The sequence below is a fragment of the Antechinus flavipes genome, chromosome 6 (assembly GCF_016432865.1).
Source record: "Antechinus flavipes isolate AdamAnt ecotype Samford, QLD, Australia chromosome 6, AdamAnt_v2, whole genome shotgun sequence".
Lineage (NCBI taxonomy): Eukaryota > Metazoa > Chordata > Mammalia > Dasyuromorphia > Dasyuridae > Antechinus > Antechinus flavipes.
The window spans coordinates 138,690,534-138,708,005 of NC_067403.1; the positions used below are offsets into that span (position 1 = coordinate 138,690,534).

Genomic DNA, 17,472 nt, shown 5'->3' on the forward strand with positions numbered 1-17,472 from the left:
AGTAAGCATCATATGTAATGGGGGAAAACTGCAACCATTCCCAATAAGATCAGGAATGAAACAAGGTTGCCCACTCTCACTGTTACTATTCAATATTATATTAGAAATGCTAGCTTTGGCAATAAGAGTTGAGAAAGAGATTAAAGGAATTAGAGTAGGCAACAAAGAAACCAAATTATCACTCTTTGCTGATGATATGATGGTATACTTAGAGAACTCCAGAGATTCTACTAAAAAGATTTTAGAAATAATCCACAACTTTATCAAAGTTGCAGGAGACAAAATAAACCCACATAAGTCATCAGCATTCTTATATATCACTAACAAAATCCAACAGAGTTACAAAGAGAAATTCCATTTAAAGTAACTACTGAGAGTACAAAATACTTAGGTATCTATCTGCCAAGGGAAAATCAGAAACTTTATGAGCAAAACTACAAAACACTTTCCATGCAAATTAAGTCTGATCTAACCAGTTGGAAAAATATTAAATACTCTGGATAGGGCGATGTTTGTATCTATATTGTATAAAGATGATTGTAATGGGCTGAGGCTTGAGTTGATGCACTGAGGTCCCAAGCACATGAGGCTAAATAGTAATTGGACATACTCTATTAATATATAAGCTTGGAGAAAGAATGGCCCCCGCCCACTCTTTGTGCAAGTCCTGATGTGTTGTATAGGAAACGACGATTCTGGTAGGTGGAGGCAGGGGAGTGAAAAAGGAAGGGGAGGAGAGCTCAGATCTCTCTCTCTCTCTCTGCTAGCTGGCTTCCTGTCGCAGCAGCCCATATTGCTATCGTAATCCTTCTTGCCCGTATTGCTATCGCAATCTTTTTTTACCTCTTCACTTCAATAAAGACTGAAGATTTTCCCCTTAACCTGAGTTCCTGACTCCGGCTGATTTTAAATACGCGGTCATTACAGATGATAATACTACCTAAACTAATCTATTTGTTTAGCGCCATACCAATCAGACTCCCAAAAAACTATTTTGATGACCTAGAAAAAATAACAACAAAGTTCATATGGAAAAACAAAAGGTCAAGAATTTCAAGGGAATTAATGAAAAAAAAAAATCAAATGAAGATGGCCTAGCTGTATCAGATCTAAAATTATATTATAAAGCAGCAGTTACCAAAACCATTTGGTATTGACTAAGAAATAGATTAGTTGATCAGTGGAATAGATTAGGTTCAAAGGACAAAACAGTCAATAACCTTAATACTCTAGTGTTTGACAAACCCAAAGACCCCAGCTTTTGGGACAAGAACTCACTGTTTGACAAAAATTGCTGGGAAAATTGGAAACTAGTATGGCAGAAACTAGGCATCGACCCACACTTAACACCATACACCAAGATAAGGTCAAAATGGGTTCATGACCTAGGCATAAAGAATGAGATTATAATTAAATTAGAGGAACACAGGATAGTTGACCTCTCAGACCTGTGGAAGAGGAAGGAATTTATGACCAAAGAAGAACTAGAGATCATTACTGATCACAAAATAGAAAATTTTGATTATATCAAATTGAAAAGGTTTTGTACAAACAAAACTAATACAGACAAGATTAGAAGGAAAGCAATAAACTGGGAAAACATTTTTACAGCATATATATTGATTATAAGAAATCAAGCCATTCTCTAATTGATAAATGGTCAAAGGATATGAACAGACAATTCTCAGATGAAGAAATTGGAACTATTTCTAGCCATATGAAAAGATGCTCCAAGTCATTATTAATCAGGGAAATGCAAATTAAGACTACTCTGAGATACCACTACACACCTGTCAGACTGGCTAGAATGACAGGGAAAGATAATGTGGAATGTTGGAGGGGATGTGGGAAAACAAGGACATTAATATATTGTTGGTGGAATTGTGAATATATCCAGTCATTCTAGAGAGCATGCTCAAAAAGTTATCAAACTGTGCATACCCTTTGATCCAGCAATGTTACTGCTGGACAATAACAATTTATTCCAGACAATAACAATAATGCATAGTTTCTCTTGCAACATTTCATTATTTTGAGTTCTAACTCAACTAATTTTTTAAAAGGGACCTTAAATAAAGAAATTCAGTTTCCTCACAAGCACAAGAAAACAAACTTCTATTTTTGTCTTTATCTTTGTATTCCTCAGTGCTGTGCTCACTGACACATCATAGATGCCTAACAGATGTTTGGTATATTAATTGCTTTAATGTCAAAAGACAGGTGGGGCATGATAGCAGCTGAAATTACACCCAGAGAGTCTTTAGAAATTCAGGATTCTGATGTGATCAACCAACAGAAAAGCAATCAGGAATATAGTTGGGGAGAATACAGGTTTTTTAACCCAACAGGACAGTGTCCAGTGCAAGCAGCTCCAATATAATTGCCAGTTGATAAGGAGAAATCCCCAAAGTGGTAAATAGAAAGGAATTAGATAGGTTAACTGCCTGGGAGAGAGGGTTTGCTTGTGTTCCTACAGATAGAGAAGGAAACAGATGGAGAAGGAAACAGATGGGTGGCAATGAGCAGTTGGAGAGAGACAGAGAGAAAAACCTCAAAATAAAGGAGAAGATCTAAAAAGCATCTGACATTGAAGGAGCATGGATGATAATGAGACTGTTAAAAGAACTTTAAAATCTTCAGGAATCATTGGATTCTCTAACATAAGAGGAGACTGTTTCAATTCTTGAAAACCAGCAGGAATCATTGGATTCCTTGAGATGAAAAATTGTTGATGAGACTATCGCAGTACTTCAAAGCTTGCAGAAAATATTGGATTCCTGGCACATGAACATTGGACAATGGATTCCCTTTGGACTATTTCTAGAACTTACGAACATGTATAAATTCTCATGTTGATTCATAATATTTGTTACATTACTACTAGCCTGTGTTCTATTGCTATGCGTTTATGTAATTATGTGTAATACTTCCCATATTGATGGATTTATGTATACCTATTTCAAATGAGCCCTTTTAGAAACCCGCTAATGTGATTTGATTTCCATTTCCTTTGGTATTTTCATCTCCCTTCCTGAGATGTCAGGGAGGGTGTGACCGCCTTCTTTTTATGGTATTTTCACTACTTTTTTGAGCAGTCAGGGAAGGCGTGTTCACCTTCTTTTTTGGGGTTCTCACCTCCTTGAGAAGTCAGGGAGGTCATGACCACCTATGTTCTAAATCAAAAGAAAGTGGGAAATGTTATGAGCCAGAATTTGATACAAGGTGATTACTCACTGGAATTGATGGAAGCAATGCTTGTGTGCTTGGGTTTGCATCTTTGAGAGTTCACACATTAGCTCACACACAGTAGTTCATTCACACTTTTGGGAGATTCACAAGTCAGTATTCAGTATGAGATTCACGAAGAAGGAGAAAATTAACATTTGGATTTTAACAACTGACTGCATTTGGGCTGATTATTACGTTGAACTGAAACTAAGGCTGCCTCCAGAAACCTCCCCAAGAAACCTGCTCCCACAGAGAACCATCATATATTATACAAAAGAGAAGAACACCACACATGTACTTTTTTAATGTGCAAGTTTTTAATTTTACCACAATAATAGCTAAATATTAACATTAAATAAATCATGGTTTGGGTTTTTGGTTTTTTTTTTTTTTGTGGCTTATTTGTTAATGAGAAAGAATTATGTAACACCAACTTTAGAGGATCCTTTCCAAAACAATGAAATTATTTAAAGGAGATGTTTATTACAAACTTTAAAAAAAGAAACATAAACCTTCCTATTAGGATTATATAAGGTTTTCCCTAAATGTCAGTTATAGTTTTAGGCTTTATGGAATTTTATTTGGAAGTATCTGTATACTTTAAAACATCAAAGAATTTTCTTCCTTTATCATCAAGAAAGTCAATGACTGGTGAAAATTAAAATCAAAAGTAGAAGCCCCTTCAGCACACACACACACACACACACACACACACACACACACACACACAATTCTCTCCCATCACTTCCAGTTACCTTGCATCTGTTTTATGTGCATTTTCTACATATCTATATAGCTGACTATTGTGTCTCCCCTATTTGAATGCATAGTCTTTGATGGTAGGAACTGTTTCCATTTTGGTTTTTTGTTCCCAGCCTAGCACAGTGCTTGCCATTTAGTAGCATATAAGCTAATACCAAACCCTCAACAACCCTGGGAGGTAAATGCTCATTTATCCCCATTTTACAGATGAGGAAACTGAGGGAAACAGAGGTTAAATGACTTGCTCAGGATTGCATTTGCTAATAAGGGTCTGAGGTCAAATTTGAACTCAGGACTATTCTGTGCACTATGGCTCCATCTAACTACTTCATATGCTGGTTGATCAATCAACTTTAAGGTTTTGAATAGAAAATTGAGATCTAAATACAACTAAAACTCGTTAACTATTGCAATCTAAGTCTTGAAAAACTTGTCTTGTTTTTGTTTATATCAAGGCTTTGTGCTTCAAGAAAGAGTTGAACCAGATGACCTCTAATCCTAGGATGCTAGGATTTTATCAATGCTTTAATAAATGTATGATTGACAGTGCAAAATGTGAAGCCCATGGCTTCATTAAGTATTTGATCAACCATCTCTGCCATGCACCTCTGGGACTTCCAAGGGTCAGCAATAAGCTTCAATCCTTGGATCACATGAATAGGCAATATTTTCTTATTCCAGACAATTGCAATAAAAAATGCTACTCCTTACACAACAGTCCATTAATTTCCAGGTCTAAAAATGCAAATAATTTTAAAAGGGATAGAACATAAGGAAACTCAGATCTTATACACATATACACAGAAGTATATATCTTCAGGAAATATATATACATACACACATATATAGGTATATATCCTCAGAATTTGCTTGGTTATTAAGATCACAGCTCTAGAACTCAAAGGGATTTTATCATCTAGTTCAAACATTTCCCTTTACAAATGAGGAAACTGAGGCCTTAAGAGGTAAAAGTAATTTGTCCAAAGTCACACAATCATTAACTGGCAAAATTGGAATTTGGATTTCAGGTCATCTGACTCTAAGGTCAGGATTTTCTACACAGCACCATGTTATACCCCAAATTAGAATGAAATGGGAGTCATTTAAATGTTCACCATATTTTTTTCCTTAGGTATTCCTGAATTTATATACCTTTGAAAGTCAAGGAAAATCATATTAAATCATGTGGTAGTACAAAAGACTTTTACTTCAAAGATTTATCTCTTTTTTGGTGTGTATATATATGTTGTTATATATGTATATTTTGGTATATATTTGTGTATGTAATATACAAATGATCTAAAGTAAATAACAAAATATTCTAAAAACATAATCCTCTAAAATTGTATGAATATAAACATTAGATTGAGATATCCAATTCACACCAAGAAATTCCAGGATTTTCATAGTAACCTGAAGCTAATCTTGCATAATAATAATCTTATAATCTTGTAAATTTTTTTTTATTTTGCTTTGTGGGTCCTTAAATTTATTTATATCTCAACCAAAATCAACTCCTAAAACTTTATTGTGTCATAAATGTGACCCAGAATTTTCAAGGCCATCCTAATTGGCCACAAATTGGAGCAAGATTTACCAAGCTTAAAAGACTCCAAAAATATTTGACATCTGAAGGCCAAAGAAACAGTTCAAAAATACTCAGTGCCAGACTGGTTTCAAGGAAGATGAATTTTACAGTTACAGCAGTTCTCAGATGTCTGTTTTGGGTCAATGGAATGAGGATCCATGTTGACAAAATTACAGATCCTTGAAATGTATCACATTTTGTGACAAAGTAGATTTTGTACTCCCAGTGAATTTCATTAAGAATTTTTGAGCCAGCTTCATCCAAATCTTGAAAATTAACATTCAAATTAGTAAATTTTTGATACTATTAAAACTTCTTATTGTATGTCAAAGAAAAGCCAATTAAGTGGCCAAATTTAAATTGATTTCAAAATTGTATTTTTCCAAAGGCTTATATTAGTATTTCTATGAAGTATCTTGATCAAATAGACATGAAATCCCAAGGAACAGATCTGTTTGACATGTGATTATACAACTAAAGTTTCGAACTTTAGTGATCTGAAACTATTTAGGCTAACCTCTTCATTTTATATTTGAGGAAACAGGCCTAGGGGAATTAAGGTCATGTAGGTATTAAGTGAGAGGTAATATTTGAATCCACTTCCTCTGACTAAAGAGCTAATGTTCTTTCCCCTGTACTGGATAAGATCCAATGACCATGAACATTTATTTACAGTAAAAACTACCCTCAAAGCTAATTACATGCAAGAACAAATGGGTAAATAATGATATTTAAGGCTTTGTTCAGAGCAGCTAACATGATCATCGTTTTTTCCAAATTTTCTAGTATTTTTCATTGAGGCTTCACCAATTAAGTTTAACATTTAAAAACCATTGTTTCTAAATATTTATAAGAAAGAATATGATGAAAACATTTTTACAAAATAATCAGAGAAAAATGTTTTTTAAATTAAACCAGCTTAAGAACTACTACTTCCTCTGAGCTAATATTAAGAAAGCTTTTATTTGGAAAAGTGTGTGTGTGTGTGTGTGTGTGTGTGTGTGTGTGTGTGAGTATGTGTATGTGTATGTGTTACTGTATGTACATTTATGTACTAAAAAAGGGGGGAGAATTAGAATAAGTGTTCTTTTTCATTAGATATGGTAATTCACAATACTTAAGCATACATCAACTGTACTTGCTTGTTTATATGGGCAATAATATTTTAATTTTTCATCTTTTTTGCCCCTGTGCTTTTATATTGGGGATATTTTATTGATTGTTAACTAGTCTATTTTACTTTAATTTTTTTTAATGCCCTATGACCAATAACCTTGAGAAAATAAAATGTCTGGGTGAAACAATATGGTCCGCTGTACCAGGGCTCAAATTTAGGCCAGAATTTAGAATTTCTATGATCTTAAACAAATTACTTCCCTTCTCTGTAAAATGGGGAAGTTTGAATTATATGCTCTCTAGGCTCGTTTCCAGTTAGAAATTTATAAATAAATCAGTTTGGGCAAAAGCTTATTTCATGTGTATTCAGTCTTTCAGAATTACAATAAGATATATTGATCCTTTCTTATGATTATTCCTAAAAAAGTTTGTTTGGTTTAAAAAAATGTTTCTTAAGATGACTACAAAGAGTTGGTGGGTTTATTAATTTTTTTACATTGAATTTTGGTTTAGCATTTACTTCAACACCGATATATCCTAAGATATACTTATGAGCTGATCTTGCCAGAACCTCCATTGTATCTGGCAAGGTACCAGTCTTAGTGCTGGATGATTTATTTCTTTGGTGTTTGATGTACTTTCCTCACTGAGAAACTTCATATCAGATATGTAAGAGGTAGTCAGTTGATCTCTTGATTTGACAGGAAACTAAATAAATTATCCAGGAGCTTGTTTTTTAAGCATATGTCATCTTTCCCAGGTAGTTGGCGGGCACATATCCCTTCTGTCCTTGAGCTTCAGCTAGCCACCACTTCTTATTGCCACTCAGATCACAAAATCGAAGAATGTGAACCCGTTGGTATTCTTGGAGGCTGAGCTCATGTTCACTTCGGGCTTGAAATGGATGAACCGCATAGAATATCTAGAGAGGAAAACAAAAGACATGGTGAAAAAGCGGAATCTAAAAATCTCTCATCTGAAACAGGCAAAATGGGAAAATTTTTTAAGCTTTAGCAGTACTGCTTGATGATGTCCATTCTTTTCTAAAAATAAATTTTGCTGATACCATTTAAATAATGTCACTTATTTCAACACCCTCTTTTTCCAGATTGAATTTTACTTTGTGACAAAGAAAAAAATTAAACTTTATCCGACAATAATAATAATTAGTATTTATAAAGCATTGTAATGTTTGTAAAGCTCTATATGTTACCTCATTAGATCTTCAAAATAAGCTTGTGAAATAAGTGCTATTACGATCTTATTTTTACCTATGAGGAAACTTAGGCAAGTAAGAGAAGTTAAGTGGCTTGCCTAGGATCACATAGCTGGGAAATATCTGATGTAGCATTTGAACTCAGGTCTTTCTGACTCCAAGTCCAATACTTTTACCTACTCCACCACCTAGTTTCTAATGTGTATAAATATTTATAATAGTAAGGTCCCACTCCTATATCCCCACCCCTATCCAACCAAGATTAGCACCTTGACTTATTTCTCAATTGCTCAGATTTTGGCTTCCCTTTAGAGAGTTGTTTTTTTGTTTTGTTTTTTTTTTTTTTTAACAATTTTGTCATTATATTTATGCTTTCTTTGATCTGCTTATTTTACTTTATATCAGGTCATATAGAATCTTCCCAAATTTCTCTAGTTTTCTAATTTTTGTATATAATTATTGTATGATAATATTTCTTCACTTGCATCCCCATATAGGAAACCTACTTTTGTTTTACCAAAAAGTGCTGCCATAAGTATTTTGATATGTTTTGGACCTTTGCTTCTGTCTTTGAGTTTCTTGGGTTATGTTTTCAGGAACTGGGTCGCTAATTAAGTGTAAGAACAGCCATTTTTCTTATTTGGTTCCAAATTGATACCTAGCATAACTGGACCTTTTCACAGTTCTAATCAAGTGGTTCAACCACAGTCCTTTCCTGATCATTGTGTATATCTTTTCAAAGTTGATTTCACATATTCATTCTGTCATTTTATTTATTTATTTATTTGTTTTGGCTGAAGATAAAAAAAAAAAACAACCTTACAAAACAAATTTCTAGCAGAAATACTTCCAACCAGATCCCAAGAGAGAATGGGTAATTTACTAATGGAACAATTAGAACTGGAGTAAGGAAAACCTGTATTTGAATATTATCTCTATAATAACCTATAAACCTATAAATAATATATATAATATAAATAGATATACATATGTATATATATTAATATATAAATACAAATAACCTATAAAAACCTATAAATTATGTTACCCTGGGAAAATCACTTTACTGCTCTGTGCCTCAGTTTCCCCATCTTTAAAATAAAGCTAATAATATCATCTGCTTCTAAGGGTTCTTGAGAGGATATAATGAAATAATATTTGTTTTATAATTTTAAAGGATTATATATAAATGCTAGCTACATAACTTGATAATTTGAGATACATGAATAACATTTAGTCTTCATGGAAAGACTATTCATATTCTGACAGTTTCTACAACATCCAACCAATTAATCTATCAGTGACACTTGTTGAGTGCCTCCTGTTTAAAGACTAGTATAGTACACTCTAGAGGGAACTAAAGAAAAAGGAAAGCTTTCCAACCACAAAGAACTTATGACTTAGCTGAGAATAAAGAACATAAACAAAACAAGCAAAACCCTTTTTGGAATAATATACCAACAAGTTTTGAGCTGGATTTTGAAAAAAAAAAAAAAGAAAGTGCCATAGTTTGGTTGAAAAGAAGGGATGCTGTGCAACAAGAGAACTGTTTGGTTCTGCACACATATATTATATCTAGGATATACTGTAACCTATTTAACATGTATAGGACTGCTTGCCATCTGGGGGAGGGGATGGAGGAAGGGAGGGGAAAAATCGTAACAGAAGTGAATGCAAGGGATAATGTTGTAAAAAATTACCCTAGCATGGGTTCTGTCAATAAAAAGTTATTTAAAAAATAAACAAAAAAAGAAAAAAAAAAGAAAAGAAGGGATGAATAATCAATGAATAAATAAGTAAATGCAAATAAATAAGTAAATGCAAAGACATATAGATTAGCTTGGTCAAAAAAGAAAGCTAATATAATGAGAAAAGAGGGGAAGAAGAGAGACCAAGGGCACAGGTTTTTGGTTTTGGGGTTTAGTTTTGGGTTTTGTTTTGTTTTGTTTTTTTCAGAACAACAAAGTATTTTTAGCTATGGTGAGATCCAGAGGACAAATACGGATTTAGGTTTAGGGCTGAATGAGAATTGTACTACAGTAGTCGATGACCAAAATGAGGCAGAACTACTCAGTTTTTTTTTTTTTTTTTACTCTGGCAAGAAGTATAATCTTCTGCATTCTGTTGATCCAATAGTGCTACTACTAGGTGTATATCCCACGGAAATCATAAAGGAGGGAAAAAGACCCACATGTGCAAAAATGTTTGTAGCAGCTCTTTTTGTGGTAGCAAAGAACTGGAAAATTAGTACATGCCCATCAATTGGGAAATGACTGAATAAGTTATGGTATATGAATGTAATGCAATATTATTGTCCTATAAGAAGTGATTAGAAAGCTATTTTTAGAAAGGCCTAGAAAGATTTACATAAACTGATGTTGAGCAAAACAAATAGAACTAAGAATACATTGTACATAGTAACAGCAAGAGAGTGTGATGATAATGCTGTGAAAGACATGGTTCTTCTCAGGAGTTCAATGATCCAAGGCAATTCCAATAAACTTTTGTATAGAAAACTCCATCTGTATCCAAAGAGATAACTATGGAAATTGAATGTAAATCAATACATATTGTGTTCATTTTTTCCCCCTTTTTCTTCTGTTTTCTGTGTTTTTCCCTTTTTGTTCTATTTTCTTTTTGTTCCCCTTTTGTTTCCCCTTTTGTTCTGTTTTAGTTTTCTCTCAGAAAATGATTCATAAAGAAATGTGTTTTTAAAAAATTAATATACACATATGATAAGAAAAAAGAAAATAATAAAGGGGAAAAAAGAAATTAAAAAAAGAATAATCTTCAAGGTAGGAAGTAAAAGGGTTGAAAAGAAGAGAAGAAACTGAAAACTAAAGTAGTAATGTTGAAAGAGCCTACCCAGGTGCTTTTAAGAAGCCAGCAGGCATCAAGGAACTACATTCCAGGATGCTAAATTAACTGACTGCTGAACAACTATCATTTTTCGTAAAACAAATCAAACAATAACAACAAAAATGGTGGATAAAGAGAGGAACAAATGTCTTGATTTTTAAGTGGTATTTTAAATGAAAGGCCATGGAATTTAACAAATATTTAATGGAATCATTTAAAAATGGAGACTCAAACAATAAGGTCAGTATGTTTCATTGTTTGATTATCTCAGTCGTGTCTGATTCTTCATGAACCCATTGAGAGGTTTTCTTTGCAAAGATATTGGGGTGGTGTTCCATTTCCTCATCCAATGGATCTTCTCATAAAGTCAAATAATATGCACAGGTATATAATGTAAAAACAAAACATCAATACAATGGAAAATGACCCAGAAAGAATCTACTACATTTTTCTAATTAAATAAAATGCTTATTTTGTTTCTATGTAAACTCTGAAATGGCATTTGCATAAACATCGAAGAACATAGTATATTGCATGTAATTGTTGTGGATCAGGAGTCGTATTACGGTCTTCTCCATATCAAAGACTGTCACTTCTGATAACACAATTGGTCCCTGTTTCGCTTTAATGCTAACAGTAGAAAGTTTACCACTGTTGATAGCTCCGATTTATTCTGGGTATATTTTGCTTATACTTAATTGTTTGTATGTTCTTTCCCCTATTAGACTGTGAACTCCTAGGGGGCGAGGACTATTTCTGCCTTTCTTTCTATCCTCAGTACTTAACTCAGTGCCTGGCACTTAAAAATGTTGTTGACGTTATTATGCAGATAAAACTTTTTTTTTTCTTCCCCTGGCAGCTCTAATTGGCCTCAACTCTAGGAATATCAAGCCTGCTTCCAGATAAGTTTATCACCTGGACTCTCTCATCATCATGCAGATTGACCCAGACAACATGTAAGAAAGGAACCATTGAAACACTATGCCTTCTGATGTACAAATATACAAGATATATGTTACAAAAAAGATGAAGTAGAAAGCCTAACTCAAAGAGACAAATTTCAGCTCATAAATATTTCAGAGATCAGTGGGATAAGATTTGTAGCGGAAGTGTGATTTAGTTGTATTTGCCTTTGGGATCCTATTTGGGGTTTTCTTGGCAAAAATAATGGCAAAGTAGTTTGCCATTTCCTTCTCCAGTTCATTTTACAGATGAGAAAACTATGAGCAAATGAGATGAATGGTTGCCTAGGGTCACACAGCTAAGAAGTATCTGAGATCAGATTTGAACTCAAGTCTTCCTGACTAAGCCTCGCACTCTGTGCCACTGTACCAACTGCCCTCAGGAAAGGTATGTCTTATTTTTTTAAAATAGAACAGGTAAAGGGGAGAGATTTGCATTGCAATTTACAAATACATATTCGTTAGACCAGGTTTTAAATGCCTGTTTGTTTGAGGATGTTACTGTGTTGTTTTCCAGAACATCCTCTTTGGTCACCTTGGATTATGAAGAAAAACTACAGAACCTCAAATGACTGTGGTAGATAGGGAAATATGTAATTCTTATTGTTAATGATGATGAAAAAGTATTAGCCTACCAAAGACTCACTAAAGTTTAGAAGATTACTTTTACATGAGAGTAGTTTGCAAAATACATTCCCATCTCCAATCGTTGAATCAAAACACAATGCAGTAGTCAATCCTAGAAAAGGCTGATTTTCTCAGTAGGGCCAGATTTATTCTTTTTAACTTTTGTTTACAAAAGAAATTGACTGCTTGCCAAAATGTTAACTTTCCTGCCTAATTCACTAAAATGCAAAGCAAGTAATTCTGAAAAAAAAATGGTAATGAAAATATTTTATCTTCTATGTTTTTTCTGTAAATATTGCCATTAAAGTGTTACCAAGAATTTTGGCTTGGTTAAAATAAAAATATTGTGGGCTGTGGACCTCTTCCATAATTCTTTCTTACCAGTTCCATTAATGTGCTTATAACACTAGTGCTAGTTATATCATTTGATAATGCTTGTTATAATAAGTATATATTTGTTTGCAATCCAGTTTTGCTCAGTAATATGCATGCAAACTGTATGCCTAGAGTAAATATAAGTATAAATAAAAAAATTACATATACACACACACACACACACACACACACACACAGGAACTAAATAGGAGAAAGTATGGTAGAATATTTGCGTGAAGGTCATTTGAGTAATAAACAGAAGCAATAAATTGGAATATAGTGCAAGCAACCTGAATAGAAAGTAAAAGTAGATGAGTTCAGAAAACATCAAACCTGGTATGGAAGCATGATATAACAATGATGAAGTATTTCATGTTCTGCATATTTGACCTGTTCTCTCACTATCTCTGTCTCTCTTTGTGTCTTCCTTCTTCTCATTTCCCCCCACTCCCAATAGCAAAGCTGCTAATTAATTCTTAACTTTTTTTTTTTACTCACCATTTCAAAATTAAAAAGGTAGGGATGTCAACAAGGAAATATTCTCTTCTAAATACATTTCTCACTGACAAGGAAGAACTGGTTATTGGATAAAAATGATAAGATTCTTGGGGAACAGGGACACCATTTTATTCTGCAATTTGTGATAGAGGAAGTAAAGTCAAGCTTGTATCCTAGGTTTGGGAAGAACCAATTTCAAGAGGTACAAAGAAATCCTCAGTAGGATCCCATGAACTAAAATCTGTAGGGTAAGTCAACCTAAAAGAAAATCTGAAGACCCAAAGAGAAATAAATTATTCCAAGGAAAAGAAAAAAGTTGCTTAAAGAGACAAATATGGACATGTAAATAGCTCACAAACCAACTTAGATTTTCTTTTTTTAAAAATATAGTTTTAGCCTGGAAAGACTTACATGAACTGATGCTAAGTGAAATGAGCAGAACCAAGAGAACATTGTACATAGCAACAACAAGATTATGTGATAATCAGCTGTAATGGACTTGGCTGTTTAAAATAATGAGGTGATTCAAGGCAATTCCAAAAGAATTAGGAGAGAAATATGGACAGTGAATGTGGATCAAAGCATAGTATTTTCATCTTCTTGTTGTTGTTTGTTTACTTAGTTTGAAGAATTGTACATGTTTAACCTATATTGGATTATTTGCTTTCTAAGAGAGGAGGAAGGGAAAGGAAGGGAGAAATTTTTGGAACACAAGGTTTTGCAAAAGTGAATGTTGAAAACTATTTTTGCATGTATTTGGAAAAATAAAAAGCTATTAAAATAATTTTAAAGTTATGAACTTAACAGAAGATAAACTCAAAAGCTTAGTATAGTTCAAAATAGAAGCAATTGGGTAAGAATTGAAGGAGCTTTGCCTTTTCCCTGTTATTAGGAAAATGAGAGAGGTGCTACAAGAGTGCAGAAGGGCAAATGTTCTGATTTTCAACAAGGCCAAGAGAATAGAGTTGACATTCTATAAACCAGTGACCAGATTTTTGATTCTTAACAAAAATCTAGAACATTTTTAAAGGGATGGTTAGTAAGTATCTAGAAAGGAAAACTGATCACAAAGATCCAGCATGACTTCATAAAAGCCCATTATTCCATACTTATCTCATCTTTTTGACAGTTACCAGACTGGAAAATCAAGGATATCTACTAAAATTTGCCTAGATTTTAACAAAATACTTACAAATCTCTCACATTATTCTTGTGGAAAATATAGACGTGAACTATGCAAGCAAATTTGAAATTGGTTGCATACCCAGATTCAAAGCATAGTTTTTAGTTATTCAATGTCAATCTGGAAGGACGTCACTAGTTTAGTATCACAGAATTCTGAACTTTTTCTGTTCTATATAACATATTTTAAAATGAATAGATTAGATAAAGGAATAGAATGCTTATCTGATTGACTTAAGACACAAAGCTAAGAGACAGCTAATATGCTGAATGATGCTCAAGATTCAAAAATATCTGGATAGGATGGAACATTGGACCAATTTGAACAAGATGGAACTTAATAGTTATAAATGCTTTTATATGGGTTTAAAAAATCAAGTTTTGATATCTAAGCTATGTTACTCAGGGTCTCTGTCGGGGTAGAGCTAGTCTTTGTTTTGGCATCTTGTAAAAACAAAGTTCAACCACAATCACAAGGCACTCCATAACACCTGCTTCAGCTGCCTTTATGGCCATTGCAACAACAACAAAAAAGTTTTCTAACCACTACAGCTACCTAAAAATGGAAAAGATTGGAGAGAGTCAAGAAAAGACTAAATGACCATTAGATTAGAATGACATTAGAAGAGTTTAGAAGAGTTTCTTTTTCCAGTTGATTTTGGTCTGATGTTCCATAGACTCATGGTTCTATAATTTTTTAAGGAAGTTTTTGCTTGTAATGAATTGGAATCACTTCCTTTCAACTCAATTTCTACCTATTGCACCTTGATTACACATAGAAGTCTTTTTAAAGAAATATCACTTTCTTTTCAGAATGATGGCCTTTTGAATAATTAGGATTTTAGTTTTTGAGCTGTAGCTTTAGAAGTCATCTAGTCTAATCCTTCCATTTTATAGATAAAGAAACTGATGTGTAAAGAAACTCAAGATCATATAGCAGCAGAATGAAAATTCAAATCCAGGTCTACTGATGCAAATCAGGTATTACTTTTACTTGGGCAGCTAGAACACCAGCCCTGAAATCAAGAGGACCCGAGTTCAAATCTGACTTCAGATATTTAACATGTTTCCTAGCTGTGTGACTTTAGGTAAGTCACTTAACCCCAAATGCCTCACCAAAAAGAGTATTAGTTGCTCTATCATGCCAGCTATTATGATATCTCCATCTATTTTTCTTCCTTAGGCTAATCATCCTCAATTTCTATTACAAGCTTTTTGTGTGCATAATCTCCACTATCCTCCTTTTTCTAGTCACCCTTCTCTGGCAAGAAGAGTACTCAGAGAACTCAGTACTTATATTCTGAGTTGTCAATGTCTTTCTTAAAGAATGTTGCCCAGAACAGAATATCACAAACATGATTTGGCCAAGGAAAATATAAACTCTTATCTCCCTTATTTTGGACACAACACATTTTTTATAGCAGTCTAGGAAAACATTAGTTTGGGGAACTGCTATATCACATTCTTGATTTATTTTGAGCTAACTCCCTAGAGTTTGTTGTTTTCTGATGAGTTTTATGCAGCCATTCTGTACTTGTGAAGTTGAGCCACATAGCAGTTTCAGATGAGTGGTGAGGGCAGAAGCCAGATTTCAGGGAGTTGAGAAGTGAGTGAGAGGTGAGGAAATGGAACCAATACATATAGAAGATTTTTCGTAAAAGTTTGTCAGTAAATAGAAGAAAAGATGCAACAATAATAGCACCACCATTAGTGGGTCACAAACAAATCTATTCACTCAAGAATACTCCAGACTCTGAAAAGTTGGACTTGATATAGCTAGATCCTACAAGATCCCTTCTAGTTCTAAATCTGTGAGTCCTTAAACGTATGTTCTTTGATGTCATTAGTAGTCTCTCAGCTCAAAATGTGTTTATTTATCAATTCACACAATACATAGCTCAATAAAATGTAAGCTCCAGCAGCAACTGATTCGTCTTTGTATTCCCAGTGCCTAGAACATTGTCCTTAATATTTACTTTCTGTGACTGCTGAATTGAAGGATCTAGAATAGACTAATGCCCTATTCCTTCTTCAGAGGGAATCTTATATTTTTGCTGATTTCCTCTTCCTAACTATCTCATGTTCTGTCCTTCCATCTTCCAATTATCCATCTTCCAGGTATGCATGTGTGTGCTTTCCCAGGTCTGGCAATGGTAGTAACTGTCCACAAGTATGGTCACTTGGCTCAGTTTTGTTCCTCAGACAAAGGTAACTTAATGTAAAACCTCATTTTCTCTGTCATTAAATAGCTTTATGACCCTGGTCAAGTCACATAATCCTGACTGCCTCAGTTTTCTCATCTGTAAAATGAGCTAGAGAAGGAAATGGCAAACCACTCCAGTATCTTTACCAAGAAAGCCCCAGATGGATAATGAAGAGTTGGATGTAACTGAAACAATTGAACGACTACAACTATAATAAACATGATGGCCTTCATGAAGCTTTTCTGACTCTTTCTTATTGCTGAGATGTTTATTGTTCATACAATTTATGATCCATTCTATACTTTTTGCAGGAATCAAAATCTAGCTTATTGGCCTGTAATTCTGGGATCTATTCTCTTCCTTTTTTAGTCTATCATTTTTTTTTCATTATAATGACATGCTATCCCTTCAGAAGTGGAAAGGGGCCACATAGCATGGAAGGCCAACTTATATTTTTCTTCATTTCATGAGTCACATAGAAAAAAATTCATCCTCATTGAGTGGCCGGCTTATAGTTGAATGAGCCTCTGCAATCTTAGTTAAACTTGTCCTAAAAAAGAAAAAGTAGTGTATTGCCAAAACTGTAATTGAAGACTTCTAGTAGTTGCCTACCAATGTTATGACCTTCAAGATCTGTCCCACATACAAACCCAAAGCCCCTAACTTCTGGGAAAAGAATTCATTATTTGATAAAAACTGCTGGGATAATTGGAAATTAGTATGGCAGAAATTAGGCATGGACCCACACTTAACACCATATACCAATATAAGATCAAAATGGGTCTATGACCTAGGCATAAAGAACGAGATTATAAATAAATTAGAGGAACATAGAATAGTTTATCTCTCAGACTT

General features: G+C 33.8%; 1 protein-coding gene and 1 long non-coding RNA gene across 2 annotated transcripts in view; one reads left to right on the top strand and one right to left on the bottom strand.

Annotated features, from left to right (window-relative positions):
* The window catches only part of LOC127542019 (uncharacterized), a 236,787-nt gene that overhangs the window by 178,119 nt on the left and 41,196 nt on the right, over positions 1 to 17,472 (top strand). The window lies entirely within an intron of this gene.
* ARHGEF38 (Rho guanine nucleotide exchange factor 38) overlaps positions 6,592 to 17,472 on the bottom strand; it is a 134,926-nt gene continuing 124,045 nt past the window's right edge. Inside the window, exon 14 of the mRNA XM_051967447.1 lies at positions 6,592 to 7,616. Within this exon, the coding sequence (XP_051823407.1) occupies positions 7,431 to 7,616 (186 nt within the window). The 3' untranslated portion in view covers positions 6,592 to 7,430. The remainder of the gene's footprint in view (positions 7,617 to 17,472) is intronic.